Source organism: Bubalus bubalis, chromosome 3, assembly GCF_019923935.1.
Source record: "Bubalus bubalis isolate 160015118507 breed Murrah chromosome 3, NDDB_SH_1, whole genome shotgun sequence".
NCBI classification, from domain to species: domain Eukaryota; kingdom Metazoa; phylum Chordata; class Mammalia; order Artiodactyla; family Bovidae; genus Bubalus; species Bubalus bubalis.
Window position 1 is genome coordinate 72,721,980 of NC_059159.1, and position 22,602 is coordinate 72,744,581.

The 22,602-nt window shown below is 36.0% G+C and overlaps 1 protein-coding gene across 3 annotated transcripts in view; it reads right to left on the reverse strand.

The window, feature by feature from the left end:
* Positions 1-353: 353 nt before the first annotated feature.
* FZD3 (frizzled class receptor 3) overlaps positions 354-22,602 on the reverse strand; it is a 90,767-nt gene continuing 68,518 nt past the window's right edge. For all 3 annotated transcript variants that reach the window (XM_025281376.3, XM_045165017.1, XM_025281378.3), the window contains 3 exons: positions 16,733-16,881; positions 12,611-12,844; positions 354-6,431 (listed from right to left, as the gene is read on the reverse strand). In XM_025281376.3, the coding sequence (XP_025137161.3) occupies positions 6,218-6,431; positions 12,611-12,844; positions 16,733-16,881 (597 nt within the window). In that variant the 3' untranslated portion in view covers positions 354-6,217. The remainder of the gene's footprint in view (positions 6,432-12,610; positions 12,845-16,732; positions 16,882-22,602) is intronic.

The window sequence follows — 22,602 nt, forward strand, 5'->3', positions numbered from 1 at the left end:
GAGTTCATGGGAGGAATAACAAGAATAAGATAATGATTATAAAATAGTCAAGGGATAACCAAACCAGAGACAGGTGGAATCTGAGACATGACCTGGTCTAATCCCCTTTTTCTTTCATTTACAGGTGGTTAAACTGAGGTCCCAAGAGATAAAATTGCAAAGTTCCACAGCTCATTGAAAACAGATGCAACACTACAAATCAGACCTCTGACACAAAGTTCTGTCAGATTTAAAAACTAACATAATGTATTTTTACTAAGCATTCAAAAATCTGCCAATTTAGAAAAAAAAACTATTAAGCTCCAAAGTTCTTTCTTTTATGTCAATAGCATGTCAACACAATTAAAGTAATATTTGCAAGTTAGCAATACAAACAAGCTGACTTATGTAACAAAAACCCCAGGGCTATAATAAAAATACAGCTCACCGTACTGCAGGAAATATGATAAAAAGCTTGAAAAAATCACTTATAAAAATTAATGTTATTAATGAACAATAATTATGAAAATAACAAAACACTGAATTTTCAAGATCTGAATTACTCTAAGGTAAATACTTGCTTCTCTTGATCAGGGAAAACTGCTGACAGTGACCAATGAAATGATAAAAAAGAATTATAAACAATGCTATCACACCAGTGAAAATGTCCAAGAAAGGACATAACAGATTTCCTGAGAAAAGTGATTATTAAAAACAAAAAAAATTCTGAAGGAAACCATTCTTAATACATTTAAGTAGACTAAACTACTCTCTTTTATAGGAGGTAATGTTGTACTGGCATGGGATTTGACTAAAATGTAAGTGAAAATTTACTTTTTTTTATCTTTATGGCAACAAAAATGTTACTTTCTAATTAGAGATCACAGAATAAGAAATATGCTTATTAACTTACTGTATTAAATCTTTATAAATCAACCAAATAGGAATGTCTACAAAAATGGCTGGTTCTGGATAAACCTTAATATTCTCTTTCCCAGAAGACTTCAGATCTTGAGAGAAATTATTATAATCCTATCAATTTGGCTATTAAGGAAGTATAGAATTTAAATTAGGAAAAAATCCAGGAGAGTAATTACAATAAGATGGCAGGTAAAGGTTGCTTAGTTTTCCCACTCCTTTCTCAAAAATCATACCATTGGAGCAAAACAGAATTGAAGTGAATTAAAGTATGAAGAGATGTCAACATAATTTTTTCATAAAAAACATAAAAATGACACAAGAATAATGTATAAAATCATACAGCTACTAAGAAACATAGCTGAATTAAACATGAACACCTTTCCCTACTCAGTTGTAAAAAGGCATAAAAATAGTTTAAAAGAATCGTGAGTTCCTTTGTACATCTAGGTTCTATGAAAATGCCCTTTTGTGTGTTTATGTGTGGAAAAGAATGGAGAAACCCTTACTTTATGCAGGTTAAAAAATTACATATACAAATATAATAGTATCACCTAAAATTTAAAGTTTTGCCATGATGAAAACCAAAAAGTTACAGTAATCACTAATAAAAAAGAAGTGTTCCTAATTGGAAGTAATTAGGCATATGAAAGACCTCAAAGGAAAAAAAGTAACAGGGCCTACACTTCTCTTTATATTTTTCTTGCCAAACTAATGTAGTTACATCATTCCATATCAAAGCAGACATATAATGGATATCCCCAAATTTCTGTTGAAAGTGACCTATAAATTCAACCATATAAATTTTCAGAGCATATTCTGGTATAACATTTAATAAAGGGCCAATACAATCTAAGGGCACAGTCGTTCTCGAAAAAGAATCTCATTTTTAAAGGGTCAATTGGACTGCTGATTTGAAGACTGTGTCAAATGAATACTGGCCTAACCGCCTGTTCTGTTTTTACTGCTCAATACCACTATGCTTGCTTTCTGTAACCCCCAAATTCTAACAAAAACAAATACTATCAGTGTTTTTTAAAGAGCACTATAATTCTTGTTAGCTCATTTGATCCTCACAATGTCCTGTAAAGCAGGTCTCAAAGCTCCAAATTACCTTATCCTCATTTTACATCAAAGAAATTGAGACAAAGAGAAATTAAATGACCTGTTCAGTTTACATCATTATTATGGGTCTTCTGAATTCCAAGCCCAGGACAATTTTCATTACACTAGACTATGTTAGTCACCCAAGTATGATAATATATAAACATACCTTTGGCATGTCAAAAGCAATATAAATATCATCATAGTGAAAATTTGGTATGTTAACATTTTCTAAGCTCCAGCCAATGATCCACTATTTTATCAAACAGTTTTAAGTAGTTCCTTTTATTTCATGGGGATATAGTCTACACCAATAAAGTTACAACTTCAGTTATTTCCAGCTATTATCACAAAGAAACTAATGAGGTAGGTTAAAATGTAGTTAATTTTCCTCATTTGAAGAGATTCTTAGAATTTTCTTAAATCTGCTCCAAGAAACAGTTTTAGAAAAAGAAAATCATCATTAATAAAGGTTTACTTGAATATTCATTCACCCAACTAGTATACAAAGATCTAATTTCACATTAAACCAACAAGAACCTACTTACTTCTAAAAACTGCTGTTCATCTTCTAAAATTAATATAAAGTGTTAGCATAAGTTTGTATATATATTTAATTAACATAGTAATATGCACTGTTACTCTAGAAGAAATAAACTTTATTTGGTGCAATTCATTGATTATTATATAGCCATGTCGCTCAGTCGTGTCGGACTTTTTGCGACCCCAAGGACTGTTGCCTACCAGGCTACTCGGTCCATGGGATTTTCCAGGCAATAGTACTGGAGTGGATTGCCATTTCCTTCTCCAGGGGATCTTCCCAACCCAGGGATCGAACCCGGGTCTCCCGCATTGTAGACAGACACTTTACCATCTGAGCCACCAGGGAAATCCCTCATTGATTATTACTTGCCACATATTATTCCGGTAAAGCAGAGGCTCATTTCACTTAGCTCAAATTTAGACTCTTCAAATTTCTTTGAACTGAGACTATCATGACTAAAGTGAGTTGCATAACATTCATTTATTTAAATACTTTAATTGAAAACCTACCATGCCCTCTTCTAGTTGCTGAGTTATTAACTGTTCTTTGAAACTAATTATTGTTTCGAGCTTAATATTGTTTTGAATTGTTTGCTTTAATCACTGAAAAAATTCAATACAATATTGCTGATATCAGAGTACTTTTCGAAAACTTTTTGGTTATATGTTAACATTTTAGAGAGAACTATTATTTTATCAGTTGTCAACTGAACAAATAAAATACTAAACATTATCATCTGCCAATCACAACACAAATTAAACATATGGTAAGAAAGCTGTCCGGACTTGTTCAAGTTGTTTTAAGCTAGTTGAGACTTGAAACTGTTATTTTGCTATAGTTCTTCAATTGTCTCTTTAATGAAAAAAGTCTTAATTCGGAGCACTAGTTTGATAAATAACACAACCCAAACTAAATACTGTTATTTAAAATGACAGATTAACAATATTAAGTAAATTCTGTGAAGCAAAACTAAGATAGTGAAAGTAACTGAAAGGCCAATAAAGCATTTACAAATATATCAACAGTTTAATAGAGAAGATACAAATGAATATTTAAAAATCAGGAAGCACAGGGTTAAGCTTTTCATATTGATGTTCACTTAACTGTCTATACTTGGCCCACAAAGAAACCAATTAACATTTTGGCAATTGATGATATAATGCAGATGGCAATGAACGACAGCATCTTTGAGCTCAAACTGGTACCTTCTATGTTAACTTATTTTTGTGTCTGAATGTTTGTTTTGGTCTTTCATGCTGTTCTCAGGAGAAATTCTCAGACAAAAGCCTCATGAACTACTGATTTATTTATAAATGGGTTGTTACCAATTTGATCTTCAGAGTAAAGGTCTACTGTCAGATGTGAGGGAATTCAGACTCTGCTTGTCCTGAGTATTAACTCCAGTTTCAAAGAAAAAGACAATGAAGATGGAGGGAAAAGTAAAGCATTTGAGCCAAATGTTCAAATATCTCATGAAGAATTAGTAATAAATATTAAGAAATGTGTACTTTGAAAGAAAAAAACATGACAGGCAAACAAATTATTATCAGAAAACTGACTTCTGTGCCTGATGAAAGCTTTTCCAACACCAAATTTCTTGGTACATTTTGTTTTAAAAAAGGAGAGGAAAAAGTCCACATGAATTCAAACACATATCAAAGCCTGTACTATGGTAGCCCTCAAACAAATATCTTAAGTCCTCAGTAATCTTAATCCCTTCTAGTTCATAACACTAAAGTTTTCAGAGCTTTCAGCTTTCATATGATTTTTCGTCTGATACCTATTGACAACTTTGTGAGGTAGGTATTTATTTTCTATCTTCATTCAAAAACAAGGGAACTGAGGCTCAGAGAAATTAACTTGTAAAAGGTCAAAAACTAGCACATGGCAAAGCCAGACCTCTCCGGAGTCTAGAATATTTTTTAAAGTCTGATTCTTGGATATCTGTATAAGAATCACCTATGATATTAATATTTTTATGATGACAGATTTTTAAAGTCCTACCATCACCTTTGACTTACTGAGTACTAATTTTTAGGAGTGGGGTCCATAATTCCAGTTGTAATCAATCGGGTAATAGATATAAAAGCCTAACATTGAGTGCAGCTAGGTTTCCACACGATATAATATGATGCCATCACATTATCAGCAGGAGCAAGTTAGTTTCAAACAGCCTGCAGTCAGGCCTGCAGCAGATTAGAATCACTGGGGAAGCTTTTTATAAAACTACCAGTCCTCATCTCAATGAGAGGAAGGTGTTGGGCATTGCCTGAGTGATTCTTATCTGTAGTCAGGGTTGAGGATGGCTTGTTTAAATATGCTTGTCTATATAACACATCCAGCACTTTCCAGAATTTTTCTTTCCCTTCCGATCATTATCATGCCTAATAAAGTTTAAAATTTTTACTATAAGTTATTTAAATATTACAAGACAAAATGTCAAAGATTTTTGAGTTGATATTTTTAAAGTTAAAAGATACTTCACAGCAGGACTAATCATGCTTCATTAAGCTACAAATGAATTTCAAATATCCCAAATTAATCACCACTGTGGACTCGGGTTATATATATATTTCAGCTGTAAACAAGAATGACCCAGAACCTGAAGATAAAGGTGTGGGGCAAAAGCTGTAGCTTACTGGCTACTGGGCAATGCGAGTGCGAACAAGTCCACTGATAGGAGGGGCCTGGATACCAACATCTGGCGGCTTTGGCAAGATTACATTTCACTGCAAAAAACACAATAACAGATACAGAGGAAACACTTTGCTGTTTTGTAACTATGGTTACTACAAAAAGGTTTACAGTGTGTGATGCTTATCTTATTACATGCTCCCATAGAACATATCTGAACATGAAGTTCTCTACAAATCAATACTACTACATGGGAAAAAATGGCTAAAAGTAAAAATTTTCCATCATGCATATGGATAAGTTATCAATATAAAAACACAGCCAGTAAAAGTAATATTTACAAAAGTAATAAAAACAGCACAATTACTGAGAAAAAAATGCCCATCTCCGCTTTTACTTTGTTGCTAATCCTACTCCTGTATTTCTCTGGATAAAGACTATTTTGACAGAATTTCAAAAGAGTCTTCAGTAGACTAATCAGATTCTTCAGTTGACTTTATATTCTATTAGCTAAAATTCCCTTGCTGATTTATCAAATTCTCCTATAGTTTAAAAACACAGTTCTTTTTCACTTAGTGGAAAGAAAACTACAAAGTCCTACTATTCATCTGAGAAATAAACCTTGCATAGAAAATTTCTTTAATTCTGAAATTTTGTTTTATTAATAGAACTACCAGAATGTTACATCACAACCAGTTGATATTATATGAAAGTTCACTATAAAGCAGTCATCATACATTTTAGGATTTTTCCAAATATAAAACAAGTGGGTTTATAAAAATGCTTACCAGACAAATAATTATTTCTTCATAACCTAGAAATAAGAATTATTTATGTGATGATATCATTCTTAGCATTTTGGATGCCTTGAGGTTCCAAGTTTGATGCAATATAAAAAGCAAAAATTTACTTTTCAATGGACACAATCTGCACCTGACTGAAAGCATCATAACTGAGTTATAGCAATCAGTCATGCAAAGGCAAAGAATAAAATCTGCTTTTTAAACAGCACAAAATTTCCACCTTAGACAGGACAATTTAAGCACTGGTTCCATCTTCTTCAATAACCCGATTCATGCTGGTACCATGTGTGATGTGAGTCATAGGATTATTACTGAGATCTCTGATGCTGCTATGTCGTGACTGTTCATTGAGCCGATGGGAACTACTGTGCCTGGAGTGATCTGTAAGTCGTGACATGCTGCCATGAGGTAGTCTCTCCTCCATTCCTCTGTAACTGCAGGGAGTGTACCTAATGTGGGAGGTAACAGAACACACTAGAAAATATCACTAAAGTTTTTCATGAAAATAACACTGATTTACAAAATAATTTCATGATTTACATTGTTGAATTATTCAAGTGGCCAAACAAAAGGGAGAAAAAATCTACTAATTAGGCTCAGAATTAAGAGCTGCCTTGCAAAAAGAGACAGAAGCTGAAGTTAAGCAGAGCCAACTGATCTAGAACTACGCTAAGTAAGGATACTTTTCTCATTCAAATAAGTTTTGGGTTGTGAGGTGGGTCCCAGGAGAGGAAGAACAAGAACAGAAGAAATATGGCATTGTCCAAGGCAATCTAGAAGAATGGTGATAGTCATGGTACAGCAAACTCCAATTTCACTACAACCCTGGGAGTGGAAAAGGGAGCATATGAAATTAGAGGAAATTAGTGGAACCTTAAAAAAGTGAGGGAGTTGGCAAGCAATGATGATGCTAAGTGTGGACAGCTTCCTTCCAGAGAGCCCAGTTAATAGCTCAATTAAATGTAAATGGTCTTACTTTTCATTAGGGCTTGAGGCTGTCAGGATGCTAGTTCATAAAAGCTACATCGACTTAAACACAATAACCTCCTAACACTTTGTAACCCATGTTCCCTCAGAAGCAAATTCTCTCCTTATCCCTTCCTCAAGATGCAGCTTTTGAGTGTGTCAACTGGGCTCCATTGCTCATCACAGACTGTCCTCTCCATCATTCTATTTATCTTGAAAGGCAGCAGGGAGACCTGTTAAAATTTTCTTTTGTTGCAATTCTGATTCACTGAGTCCCCATTAGAGCTAAGAAAACTCCCAGTCATATATACTATATGTGTGTGTGTGCTAGGTCGCTCAGTCATGTCCAGCTCTTTGTGTGACCCTATGGACTGTAGCCCTCCAGGCTGCTCTGTCCATGGGATTCTCTAAGCAAGAATACTGGAGTGTTGCTATGCCCTCCTCCAGTGGATCTTCTTGACCCAGAGACTGAACCCGTGTTTCCCGTGGCACCTGCATTGCAGGTGGATTATTAACCACTGAGCCACTGGGAAAGCCCCCGTATAACTATACACAGTTTTGTAAAAAGTATTTAATTTAGAATAACAACAATCAAAGAAAACAACCAAATATAATTAATATTAAATTTTAGTAGTATTTCTAAAAATAAAAAGGAGGTAGCAGGTTTTTCCTTTCTTAAAGTCATCAAAAGAACTAGTCATGAACAGGTGAAGACCTACTGGATGTCAGAAAATACCAATTTATCATTCCCCTCAGTTAATGATTATAACAAATTTCATGACTCATTATGAATCATTTGTAAAATTTAAAGATTTTAAAGACTTATTCATATACTACTGAAGTGATCTAGTCTTATATAGCAGTGCTTATCAAACAATGTTTTCATTAGATCACAAAGTTTAAAAATTAAGTCCTTTTAAAATGAAAGCATGTCTTTCTTCTCCTGATTGAGTAAAGCAGAAAAGAAAATTTAAGAATGAAAAACTACCTTTAGAATATTTTTTAAATTCCTCAAGTTAATGGATAAAAGAGCATTTAATTTTTATTTATTAAAAGACTTCACATTCAGAACATAAAGGTTTTAAATTTGATTTTTAAGTTTTGATTAAATAATTACAATGTTGCAAATTAAAATAATGAAAATAGAATAAGCATGTTATTCTAGTTAATAATTATTTTACATAATGATTATTTCCCTAAACTGAAAATTTTTCTATGACTTGCTAGATAATTTGGAGAACTTTCACCTCTCGATGACTTCATAAGTATCTAATTCATGTAAATATGGCAAATAAAAAAAGCAAAATATGATGATATCAAAGTAATTAAAAATATGAATTACATTTTCTAAAACTGAAACCTAAATCTTTAAGCTTAATTTAGTGAATAACACTCAAAGAATACCTTTTTCATAGAAAAAATTCAGTTATGTCTATTTAAGTGAAATATATGGTTATTCACAAAATTCTAGTATATGAACCACCTGCCCATGGATAATCAAGACTCAACTACACAGTAAAATGTCACCCACTTACCAAACTAACCACTTATTCTCAAACTCCACCCAGCTACTCATCCATTTCCTTTTCTATATCTTCTCATCTAACTACCAATTATTCTTTGAAGTCGATATATATGTATGGTATATTTACCTAAGTCTATTTTATTTTACATAGCACTGAGATCAGTAATTATCCATCAAGGAATCTGGACTAGAGTGAGTACTGAGAAGCAGATACGTATGCATATGTGTAATCTCACAGCCAAGATAACATGAGATGATGAGAAAACCATGGCCAAAATATAGTGCTAACGTGTAAACTTAAAAACTGACTGATGCAGAAAGAAATATCCATGAGATGGCATGCCCAAATTATTTCTAAAGTTGTTTGACAGATTTATTTGTTTCCTCCCTTGTAGCTCAATGATAAAAAATCTGCCTGCCAATGCAGGAGACATGGGTTCGATCCCCGGGTTGGGAAGATTCTCTGGAGAAGGAAATGGCAACCCACTCCAGTATTCTTGCCTGGGAAATCCCATAGACAGAGGAGCCTCTCAGGCTATACAGTCCATGGGGTCGCAAAGAGTTGGACATGACTTAGCAACTAAAGAACAACACAGGGCTAGATACTGTCAAGGGATATACAGATATCTGTCAGCAAGTTCACATTCTCCAGAAACTGCAAACTTAGCTGAGGAAAAAAAAACTGTACTGAAAATAGGTCATACTCAAAGAATGTTTAAAAAGCAATTAATTAGCTGCCATGGTATGGGAATTAAGCAGAACTTAAAGGATGAGAGTGATTTTAATTAAGCAGAGAGATAAGAAAGGCCATCACAGGAGGTTATACGCTATCCCCTAGTTTCCATGACACTAAACTTTCACAGAGACCTTCATGTGTTTAGAAGCGTTTTCTCTGAATCACATGCTAGGCTATTCTTTTCTTTTCTTTTTTTTTTTTTTTACAACGAAGAGTATTTTAATTCTTGTCCTCTCTGAATCGCGTGCAGTTGCTTGGTCGAGTAGGTCAGGACCCTGTCATGAGATAGGCTATTCTTATTGTGTTGTTTTCATTACTGTGTCATGTTCTTCTCCTAGAAGGGGACGAGAGAGGATGAGATGGTTGGATGGCATCACCTACTCAATGGACATGAGTTTGAGCAAGCTCTGGGAGTGGTGATGGACAGGGAAGCCTGGCATGCTACAGTCCATGGGGTCGTAAAAAGTTGGACACGATTGAGAGACTGAACTGACGATGACTGGTGATCTTGTTCTTGGTATGTCCTTTTTTATTAAGCTTCAAGGAATTCCATCTCACAGCTTTTTAATTACCACTACCTTATATTAAAGATTATAAGCTTTCTTACCTAAACTTTAATTTCATTTAGATCACAGAAACTAAAATTCTCCTATATTTAACTCCCTTCAGAAATTCTCTGCTCAATATGAACTCATTACTTGTATTACCATTTGCTCCGCTGAGATACTTTCAGAGAGGCCAATCTGATCATTTGAAGTTCTATAACACTGACACTAACACTCTAACACTCACTGTTTTAATTATATGCTAGCTTGAACTATTTTTAATTGGTTATTATGTATATGTCCTACCTTTCCTGTAAGGTTCTATCCTCCTGGAAAGCAGAAATTATACTTAAGTTTTCTTCTATATATCTCTTAATACACAGAATGCCACATGCATAAGAGCTGTAGTATAACTGTTCATTCCTTATTGAAAAGGATGAGGCTAATAATGTCCAATATCAAATACTGCTGAAAGTCAGTTCATGGAGCCATGCTATCACGTCAGTCATGTCCAATTCTCTGCAACCCCATGACAGGCTCCTCTGTCCATGGGATTCTCCAGGCAAGAATGCATTGCCATTTCCTCTTCCAGGGAATCTTCTCAACCCAGGGATCAAACTCATGTCTCTTATGTCTCCTGCATTGGCAGGTGGGTTCTTTACCACTAGCGCCAACTGGAGCTAGCAGTTCATGGAGGCAGGTATTCTTAAAAGATTCTCTGGTTTCCTCTCTTTCTATGAGTGTTTTAAGTTAAGAGCTCTAATTTTACTCTAGAAACTTCCCAACTGGGCTTACGTACAACCTCTTCTCCTATGCTGTTGTCAAAGTGATCTTCCTAAAACACAAATCTGATTTTATCACCCCAATGCTCAAAGTCTTTTAATAGTTTCTCATTGCTCTTGGGGAAAAACCCCCAAACTCCTCAGCATGTTTCATCTCCTACGGTGGCCCTGCTACCTAAATGCCTTTTCGTCCTCCTTGCCTCTGCACGTGCTGTTTCCTTGTCTGAGATTTCCAACTGCCTCCTCTGTACCCTAGTCAAACTACAGAACCACCTTGTTTGTGAACAAGGCTTTCCACAGTGACTTAAAAGGCTTTCTTCTCTGGAATCCCAAAGCACACTGTGTATGATTTTATCATACCTACTACTCCTTTGTCTTCCATCTCTATGTTCCTAGCACCTAGAAGAATACTTTCCACTTAGGAGTGCTGAATGAAAGGAAAAGGCAGGAAAGAGAAAGGATCTTAGATGGTGGTTTAAAAACAGGTCATTGGTTATGTTAGACGTTGGGTAAGAAGGTGAAAAAGACCAGAAATACAGGGAATGAAGGATGGGATTGGTAGAAAGGAAATATTCAAAATATTTCAAAAATCTGGCAAGGAAAATAAAAAGAAGTGGATACAAGATACAAAACATGTCAAAGTTAAAGAAAGGCTGCTCCTTTTCAAAACCTAAGTAGCTGACCAAGTTAGACGGCAAAAGAAAGCAAGTTGAGAAGACAAACAAGAAGGTCTAAAAAGAGTACATCTAGCAATCACATCCTACGTGACAAGGACAGGGAAGACTGAAAGAAAGGCTGGAATGAGCCTGGAAGGATACAGGACAGCCACGGAGACACAGAACAGAGAATTTCAGGCATCATAATTTTCATTCTTTCAGTTTCCCAAGCTTAGAAATCTTAAAAAAAGTTTCTTTTGGCACATTCCTTCTCTCCAACTGCTTTCAATCCATCACCAACTCCTATCATTTCTCCTTTTTAAATATCTTTCAGATCAGCTATTACTCTCTTGGCACTGTCACTGTTCTTTCATAAATCTCCATCATCTCTTAACTGAATTACTGCAGAGCTCCTAAGAGGTTTCTAATTCTAGTGTCTCTACCATCCAATATAACAAGAAAGCACATCCTGCCCACTCTCAGACATTCTCTGTGAAGCTCTCTCCCACCTCCTCCCCACCAGATTTAATCACCCCCTTGTCCATGCTACCAAACAGGGGCTGCCAATTGTGGCCTGCTGGTCAAATCAGGCCCCTTCCTATTTTTGTAAACAGTTTTTCTGGAACACAGCCACTCCTATTTTGACTGCATACTGTCTATGGCTGCTTTCATGGTATTAACAGCAGAAATGAATGGTGGTAACAAAGACCATGTGACCCACAAAGCCTAAAGTTATTTATATGTTATTTCATTTATAATACAATATTTATTATATCAGTTATTTTTCTCTTCATAGAAAAATTTGACAACCTCTGGACTATACCATTATATTTGCATTTTACTTTAATTATTACCTTATCATATTGATAATAAAAGTTGATAACAGGCACTTACTGAGATGGGCACTGTTCTGAGCAATTAGGTATATTACCTCATTTATTTTTTACAACATTGCTAAAGGGACAGATATTATTACTATTTCCATTTTACAGATGAGGAAACTGAGGCTTATTATTCTAGACCCCATGCTTTCAACTACAACACAAATATTGACTACCCTATTTTTCTTGATCTTATTAAGAACAAAGATCATACCTAAATCAGTTTCGTATTCCCAGAGACTCACACAATGTCTGACATAGTAGGTATTCCATAATTGTTTGCTAAATTAATCTTACTAAAATAACCACTTTTACTCTGCCTTCTCTCTGATGAGCAATGACTCCACATTGCTCACTGCATCGCGTCTAAACTCCTCTGGCATTAAGTCTGACCATAATCTGGGACAACTAAACCTAGCAAAGTTCAGAAAGGTTAATCATGATCAACTTCTGTTTCAGAATTGGCTACTCTTCCTTCAGATGCCATGTGACTCTAACTCAGCACATGAAATAAACTAAGCTGCCGATAAAACTCACCTGCCATCCCGGGACCTGTGGAGGCTGCCGTGGTAGCTGCTCACTTTGCTGTGTACACTCCCTGCTTTGCTCCTCTGGTCATCCACCATGGCCAGCTGCGTTGAAGAAGCATGTGTGGATGTCCCTTGAGTGGAAGTTCCTCTTGATTTCCTTATGATAGGAGTATTTGGATCCCTCAGGAGGGACTGAGCAAAATCAGGTTCCTGGAGTACCTGTCGGCTCTCGTTCACTATCCTAGATAACAAAATACCAAGTGTAAGATAACCCTACAGACCAAAAACAATACTTTGACAGACTGCTGTTATTCTTCAGAAAAAAAGCTCTCCAAACAATGTCTTTAGGACATATGTAAGGCAACACTGTTGAGAGAAGAGAGACTAAAACAAAAATCTGTGTCAATCTGTCTCCTAAACTGGTATGATGGAAAGAGGTTCGTCTTAGAATAATGCAATCAGGATTTTAGTTCCAACTCTATCAATAAATATGTAATCTTGGGCAAGTCACTATCCCCTTTTCTTAATTTCCCTCATCTATAAAATGAAGGCATACAATTTCATCATTTTTAAAAAGTCCCTTTCGGCTAAAGAAATTTATCATTCTCGAGGTCACTGAAACATTGCAAAGGTACTACTATAAAGTAAAAATATTATTTTCTTGCATGGTTTATAGAAGTAGTGGAGGCCTCATCATGGCATAGACTCATTTTTTTAATTTGTAAGAGCAGTTGTTTTTAGGTTTCAAGTTGATTTTACAACAGAAGCTGTTGTCTAGTGCTTGAATAAAACATGAATGACCGTAACTAGAACAAAATGTATGAAAAATTAATTTGAGCAAACATACAATGAAGTCCCAGACATACTAAAGGCTTAGGAAAAAAATAATTAAGGGGATCAATTATGTCCAGAGCTAATGTTTTTAACTGCTATGAAAGGGCTAAAAGCAGATGGGTGTTTACGTTGATGAACAAAATGGTAATTAAAGAGCCAATTAAACAGGAGCAAAGGTTAGTGTATCAGTTTGCGTAAATAAGTGACTGTAAGAATCATAAAGTTAAAATTAGACAATATTATTTAAAAAAAAAGTTCCAACGTGAAGATTAGATCATAAATTGACAAAGTGCATATATTCTAAGTTTTCAAATTAGAAAAGAATCACTGCTGTTATTGCCATTGTTATTTTTAGTGCTGGGGCAGAAGGACGCAAAGAAGACTAGTATTTGTTGAATACCTGCATAGTGCCAGGCGTTTTACATATATTCTCTGCTAATCTTTTTTAATAATGTTTTTATTATGGAGATTAACTCCTAAACAGACACTTCTATGGGGGAAGATATCTATCAAGAGTGAATACTGTGATCCCCATTTTATAGATGAAGAAACTGAGGTCACAAGGGATTAAAGAACTTTTCAAAAGTCGTACAGCAAAACAACAGTTGGGGATCAAACTTAAATGTTTCAAAGTGAATCATAAAGTAATGATAAAACATAATGTTTACATATATCCTGAGAGTTTCAAAAACTAGATAGAAGAAAGAACAACTCAAACATAGTTATTACAACATTTATTCTTCTGTCATCAATGGCCCTGTGCACATCCAAAGTTGCTCTGGACTGCTGAATTTATTTTCTAAACTTATTTTTAAAAATTGGTTCAAACTGACTTCTGGTCATTTCAAAAATTTAATCCACCTTCAAATGGTGAAGGTCTGTCTCCTCATTTTACAAATAAGAAACCAGGGGTCCAGAAAAATTAAGTGATGTGACCCAGATAACTCCAAAACAAGATTTCTAAAAATATTTCAACCAGTGTCAGAATTATTAGCATAAGCAATCTTAAATGTGACTTCACTGAGAGAAAGAACACTAATTTGACTGGCATAATTTTAGAAGCCAGTCTTTCGACAGCACAGTATAACAGAGGGGTTAACAGCAAAGACTAGAGGCTAGAATCAGACTGCTTGGGTTTGAATCTCAGTTCTGCCACTCACTAGCTATTGAACCTTGGTTCCGTGTTCTGATCTGTAAAATGACAATCTTCCTCACAAGGTTGTCTAGAGGATTAAATGATTTAATGCTTAGAACAGTGCTTGGAGTATTTAAGTGCTCAACTGATTGGAAACCATTATTATGGTTACTCTCTAGTCATATCTCAAAGGCTCAACCAGACAAACGCTAGAAATGACTGTAGGCTGCTCACATTCTGGAGGAGTGACTCTAGCCCAGAGCACAGTCCCAGCTGGGAGGGTCGCAGTGACTTAGCTGAGTCAGGGAAGTGGGTGGTTCATGGTTCCAGAAAACCAAATGGAAGGGTTTTGGGGAGGTCTAACCAGTTTCAAAAGCATTCTGGCCCAGTCAGGATCCCCCAAATAACTGGATGAGTCCCCAAAAGGGCAGCGTTGGTTTAGCTTAGCCCCATCTGGAGTTTCTAACACAACAGAATTGCTGTGTGACAGAACGGCTTGTGTGTGGCTCAGAGGTGACCAAGAATGCTAACCCTCTCCTTAGAATTATGTTTTACTGTGATTCAAATACATTTAAAAATTTCAAAGAATACACAGATAAATATCCCAAGTAAGGCTGTTCCACAGAAATCAAGGACTTAGTCTGTTTTTTGGCTACTGAACCTGTGGCATCACCGAATAGTTCATGGCACATAGTAACTACTCATTAACGTCTTTCTCAAAGGATGAATTCCCAGAAAATACATTTTTGTCATTGTTGAATTAACCTTTCCCCTTCTTTCCTTCTCTACCCAATGAAATTGCATTTAAAGGAGAAATGCATTGTTTGATATCACTAGCAGTAGTCTCAGATATGGTAATAAGGAATGTATATTTTAAAATTGTGATTTTTATAAATTTCAAGTCGCTTCAGTCGTGTCCGACTCTGTGTGATCCCACAGACAGCAGCCCACTAGGCTCCTCTGTCCCTGGGATTCTCCAGGCAAGAACACTGGAGTGGGCTGCCATTTCCTTCTTCAATGCATGAAAGTGAAAAGTGAAAGTGAAGTCGCTCAGTCGTGCTGGACTCTTAGCGACCCCATGGACTGCAGCCTACCAGGCTCCTCCATCCGTGGGATTTTCCAGGCAAGAGTACCGGAGTGGGGTGCCATTGCCTTCTCTGAATCTGTATAACAGAAGCTGCTAATTACTGATAATTGAGAAAACACAAGATTCTGATAATGTGGTAATTTAAGATGTATTTTAAAAGTACATTAACCCATACAAAACACAATAACATTTTACATATAATCTTAAGACTTTTATAGAAATTCATTTTCCCAAAATTTATTTTCCATGTAACTTAGGTTAAATAAAATCATAAGAATATGGATTCCACTAACTTAGAGTTTGTGACAATCCAAATACAGTATAAATATTAACTTTATACTTAGTAAAAAGTTTGAAGTCATCTATTCCTTTGTGAATACTGCAGGGTCTTATTTTGTTCTATTAATTAAGGGGTCAAAAAATCAAAGAGTCCTCAAATATGCCCAAATCTTATATTTTACCATGACTCTCTAATATGCAATTTGGCCAACTATGAATTAAAATAACATATTTCACTTTATATGCTAATATAATTTTATTATTTTGGCTTTAATGTGTATGACTCAGAATAAAATAACATGCTATCCTTTTAAATAATTTATGGTGTAACTTGGAAGAACAATGGACAATTGGAAATGGAAGTCTAATACTGTGTGACTTTAGCCAAGGCACTAGCCTCTCTGTGCATCAGTTTTCATATCTTTTACACAGAGATGATAACACTAGTCGTCACAGAAATGTCAAAAAGATCAAATAAGAATATACATATATAAGCATTCATTTGTTTTTAATTTTAAGAAGATTATAATTTGGAGCTTTTTTAAAAAAAAAAGATTGGCTTTCCCTCAAATATTCCGAATTAGTAAGGAACAGGCCTTAAGCCTGGTTCTACTTGGCTATCTTTTCTAAGTTTTTAGGTTTAAGATTTAATCATACCTGGTGGCAGCTGAGGTTATCATCTTGTTGGAATATTTCCTCCAAATCCAAATTGTTTCAACACAGTAAACACACACACACACACAATTATGTAAATGTGAAGCCTGTAAACACCATGATAATTTACTTCAACTTACTCTTTTTTCCTTCGACCGTGGAAAAAACTGGCCCATTCAAAGCAAGTCTTTTTGCTTCCAACCCAAAAAATGGAAGGAATACCAACTATAAGAGCCATCAGGTATTTCATTAGAAAGAGAATCAGATCTGGACGACTCATCTGAGTAACCTACAAGAAGGGAAAGAAGAATATCATAAATATATAAATAGAAATTTCTCTTAAAGACCACTGTAAAATCTTTTAAATAAATAGTAAAATTATACAAGTCTGATGTTTGCACTTACTCAGTCCTGTAATTTTCTCATTATATGGAAAAGATACACTGCTGAAAATTTGACAATGACTATATATTCTATAGCCTGAGTTCTATAATTTTCTTGCTAGCCCATATTAGTCTAAAGAAAAAGATTACTAATATAGAAAATAGACCATGAATAGGAATAGAGGCTCAAATAATACCTATATTCTTCTCAGCCAATTTTGCTCATCCTATCATTGGTTATCACAATATACAATTAGGGAAGTGTTAATCATTTTCCCCCATTTTATTAGTTTCTGTTCTTTTATTTAATATGCTCCTCCTTTCATGTCTGCTTTGCTGGCTGTTTTCAAGCTTCCTCTTTAACCTATGAGTTATTTATTAAGTACATTTTTTAGTTTCTATTCAGGTGAATTTTTTTAAGATTTCTTTTTATTGTTGATTTCAAGTTAAATTATTATAGTCACAGAATGTAGTCTACTTGACTCTGGTTATCTTATATTTTGGAAACTTCTTCTGTGATTTAGGACATAGTCCATTTTTTAAAGTACTCCTTGTGTGCTCAGAAATAACACTTACTCTCTGTTAGGTACAAAATTTTCTTTATGTATTAGACCAACTTTATCAGTTGTGTTGTTCAAATCTTCTATATAGGAATTCTCAAAGATATTGTAAGTCTGGTTCCATACCACCACAATAATGTGAGTCATGGGGATTATTTTGTTTCCCAGTACATATAAAACTTATGTTTATATTACAATGTAGAATGTATTATCTACTCATAAGAGTCTAAATAACAATGCTCATATCTAAATTAAAAAATATTTTATTGCTAAAAAGTGCTAACCATCACTTGAGCCTTCAAGTGAGTCACACTCTTTTGTTGTGGAGGCTCTTGCCTCAATGTTGAAGGCTGCTGACTGACCGGGGTGGTTTCTGTAGGATAGGATGACTGTGGCAATTTCTTTAAATAAGATAATAATGAAGTTTGCCGCATCCATTGACTCTTCCTTTCATGAAAAATGTCTCTGTAGCATGAATTACTGTTTGGTAACACTTTACCCAGAGTAGAATGTCTTTCAAAACTGAAGTCAATCCTCTCAAACCCTGCTTCTGCTTTATCAACTAAGTTTATGTAATATTCTAAATCCTCTGTTGTCATTTCATCAATCCTCACAGCATCTTCACCAGGAGTAGATTCCATGTCAAAAAATCATTTTCTTAATGCTCACCCATGAGAAGCAACTCCTCATCCATTAAAGTTCTATCATGGGATTGAAGCAATTTAGTCACATCTTCAGGTTCCACTTGTAATTCTAGTTCTCTTGCTATTCTTCTACCACACTGGGTGTTATTTCCTCCACAAAGTCTTAAAGCCCCGCAAGGCACCATGAGGGTTGGAATTAACTTATTTCAAACTCCTGCTAATATTTATATTTTGACCTCTTCTTTTGAATCATGAATATTCTCAATGGTATCTAGAATGGTAAACCCTTTCCAGGTTTTCATTTAACCACCCAAATCCATCAGAGGAATCACTATGGTAGTTATAGCCTAAAAATGTATTTCTTATGGGACTGCTCTGGCAGTCCAGTGGATGAAATTTGGCACTTTCACTGTGGTGGCCTAGGTTCAATCCCTGATCAGGAAACTAAGATCCTGAAAGCTGTGAGGTATGCCACTCTCAAAATATATTTCTTAAATAACGAAGCCTTGAAAGTTGAAATTACTCCTTGATCTGTGGACTGCAGAATGGATGTTGAGAAGGTAGGCATTAAACAACATTAACCTTGTACATCTCCATCAGAGCTCTTGGGTGACCAAACACATTGTCAATGAGCAGTAATATTTTCAAAGGATTCTCTTTTTTCTGAGCAGTAGATCTCAATAGTGGGCTTCAAATATTTAGTAAACCATGTTGTAAGCAGATGTGCTGTCCCCCATGCTTTGTTGTTCCATTTACAGAGCACAGGAAGAGAAGATTTAGCATAATTCAGAATGGCAAATGAGCATTCATTTTGCTGCTGTTCAGTCGCCAAGTCGTATCCTACTCTTTTGAAACCCCATGGACTATAGCCCACCAGGCTCGTCTGTCCATGGAATTTCCCAGGCAAGAATACTGGAGTGGGTTGCCATTTCCTTCTCTAGGGGATTTTCCTGACTCAGGGATCAAACCCGTATCTCCTGGATTGGCAGGTAGATTCTTTACCACTGAGCCACCAGACCAGCTGCATTAGCCCCTAACAAGAGAGTCATCCTGCCCTGTGAAGCTCTCAAGCCAGGCAGTGACCTCTCCTCTCTAGCTATGAAAGTCCTAATGACATCTTCTTCCAATAGAAGACTGTTCTGTCTCCAATGAAAATCTGTTGTTTAGAACAACCACCTTCATGAATGATCTTAGCTAGATCTTCTGGATAACTTGCTGCAGCTTCTATATCAGCATTTGCTGCTCTGCCATGAACGCTGATGCTACAGAGATGACTTCTTTCCTAAAACTTCAAGAAATCGACCCCTGCTAGCTTAAAACCTTTCTTCTGCAGCTTCTTCATCTCTCTCAGCCCTCACAGAATTAGAGTTAGGGCCTTGTCTTAGATTAGGCTTGGACTTAAGGGAATGCCATGACTGGCTGATCTATGCAGATCCCAAAACCTTCTCCATATCAGTAATAAAGCTGTTTTGTTTTCTTATCATTCATGAATTCACTGGAGTATCATTTTCAATTTACTTTAAAAACCTTCCCTTTGGATTTGCAACTTGGCTGCTGGGCTCAAAAAGCCTAACTTTTGGCCTGTTTCAACTTTCAACATGCCTTTCTCACTAAGCTTAATCATTTCTAGCCTTTGATTTAAAGTGAGAGGTATGCAACTCCTTTCACTTGAACCCTAAGCAGCCACTGTGAGGTTAGTTGGCCTGATTTCAATACCGTTGTGTCTAAGTGAACATGGAGAGCCTTTTATATGTAAACCCACCCCCGAAAATTGTGTGACTTGCTTTATTGTGATGTTTGCTTTACTGTAGTGGTCTAGAACCAAACCTGCAATATCTCAGAGAAATGCCTGTTATGCAAGTGTTACCAAAATGTGACACAGGGATATGAAGTGAGCAAATGCTTTTGGGAAAAAAGGCACCAACAGATTTGCTCAACACAGTGTTGCCATGAACCTTCAATTTGTAAAAACTGTGGTGTCTGCAAAACAAGAGTCCGAAATGAAGTACATGGATGCAATCTCAAAAATGACAGAATGATCTGTTCGTTTCCAAGGCAAACCATTCAATATCACATTAATCCAAGTCTATGCCCCAACCAGTAATGCTGAAGAAGCTGAACAGTTCTAGGAAGACCTACAAGACCTTCTAGAACTAACACCCATAAAAGATGTCCTTTTCATTATAGAAGACTGGAATGCAAAAGTAGGAAGTCAAGAAACACCTGGAATAACAGGCAAATTTGACCTTGGAGTACAGAATGAAGCAGGGCAAAAGCTAATAGTTTTGCAAGAGAATGCACTGGTCATAGCAAACACCCTCCTCCAACGACACAAGAGAAGACTCTACACATGGACATCACCATATGGTCCATACCGAAATCAGATTGATTATATTCTTTGCAGCCTAAGATGGAGAACCTCTATACAGTCAGCAAAAACAAGACTGGGAGCTGACTGTGGCTCAGATCATGAATTCCTTATTGCCAAATTCAGACTTAAATTGAAGAAAGTAGGGAAAACCACTAGACCATTCAGGTATTACCTAAATCAAATCCCTTATGATTATACAGTGGAAGTGACAAATAGATTCAAGGGATTAGATCTGATAGAGTGCCTGATGCAATCAACTATCAATGGAGGTTCGTGACACTATACAGGAGACAGGGATCAAGACCATCCAAAAGAAAAAGAAATGCAAAAAAGCAAAATGGCTGTCTGAGGAGGCTTTACAAATAGTTGTGAAAAGAAGAGAAGCGAAAAGCAAAGGAGAAAAGGAAAGATATAAACATCTGAATGCAGAGTTCCAAAGAACAGCAAGAAGAGATAAGAAAGCCTTCCTCAGTGATCAGTGCAAAGAAATAGAGGAAAACAATAGGATAGAAAAGACTAGAGATCTCTTCAAGAAAATTAGAGATACCAAGGGAACTTTTCATGCAAAGATGGGCTCAATAAAGGACAGAAATGGTATGTCCTAACAGAAGCAGAAGATATTAAGAAGAGGTGGCAAGAATACACAGAAGAACTGTACAAAAAAGATCTTCATGACCCAGATAATCATGATGGTGTGATCACTCACCTAGAGCCAGACATCCTGAAATCTGAAGACAAGTGGGCCTTCGAAAGCATCACTATGAACAAAGCTAGTGGAGGTGATGGAACTGCAGTGGAGCAATTTCAAATTCTAAAAGATGATGTTGTGAAAGTGCTGCATTCAATACGCCAGCAAATTTGGAAAACTCAGCAGTGGCCACAGGACTGGAAAAGGTCAGTTTTCATTCCAATCCCAAAGAAAGGCAATGCCAAAGAATGCTCAAACTACTGCACGATTGCACTCATCTCACACACTAGTAAAGTAATGCTCAAAATTCTCCAAGCCAGGCTTCAACAGTACTTGAACTGAGAACTCCCATATTCTCAAGCTGGATTTAGAAAAGGTAGAGGAACCAGAGATCAAATTGCCAACATCTGTTGGATCACTGAAAAAGCAAGAGAGTTCCAGAAAAACATCTATTCCTACTTTACTGATTATGCAAAAGCCTTTGTGTGGATCACTACAAACTGTGGAAAATTCTTAAACGAGATAGGAATACCAGACCATCTGACCTGCCTGTTGAGAAACCTGTATGCAGTCAGGAAGCAACAGTTAAAACTGAACATGGAACAACAGACTGGTTCCAAATAGGAAAAGGAGTTCATCAAGGCTGTATATTGTCACCCTGCTTACTTAACTTATATGCAGAGTATATCATGAGAAACGCTGGGCTGGAAGAAACACAAGTTGGAATCAAGATTGCCGGGAGAAATATCAATAACTTCAGATATGCAGATGACACCAACTTTATGGCAGAAAGCAAAGAACTAAAGAGCCTCTTGATGAAAGTGAAACAGGAGAATGAAAAAGTTGGCTTAAAGTTCAACATTCAGAAAATTAAGACCACAACATCTGGTCCCATCACTTCACTGCAAATATAGATGGGGAAACAGTGGAAACAGTGACAGACTTTATTTTTTTGGACTCCAAAATCACTGCAGATGGTGACTGCAGCCATGAAATTAAAAACACTTACTCCTTGGAAGAAAAGTTATGACCAACCTAGACAGCATATTAAAAAGCAGAGACGTTACTTTGCCAACAAAGGTCCGTCTAGACAAGGGTATGGTTTTTCCAGTGGTCATGCGTGGATGTTAGAATTGGACTACAAAGAAAACTAAGCATTGAAGAATTGATGCTTTTTAACTGTGGTGTTGGAGAAGACTCTTGAGAGTCCCTTGGAATGCAAGGAGATCAAATCAATCCATCCTAAAGGAAATCAGTCCTGAATATTCATTGGAAGGACTGATGCTGAAGCTGAAACTCCAATACTTTGGCCACCTGATGCAAAGAACTGACTCATTGGAAAAGACCCTGATGCTGGGAAATAT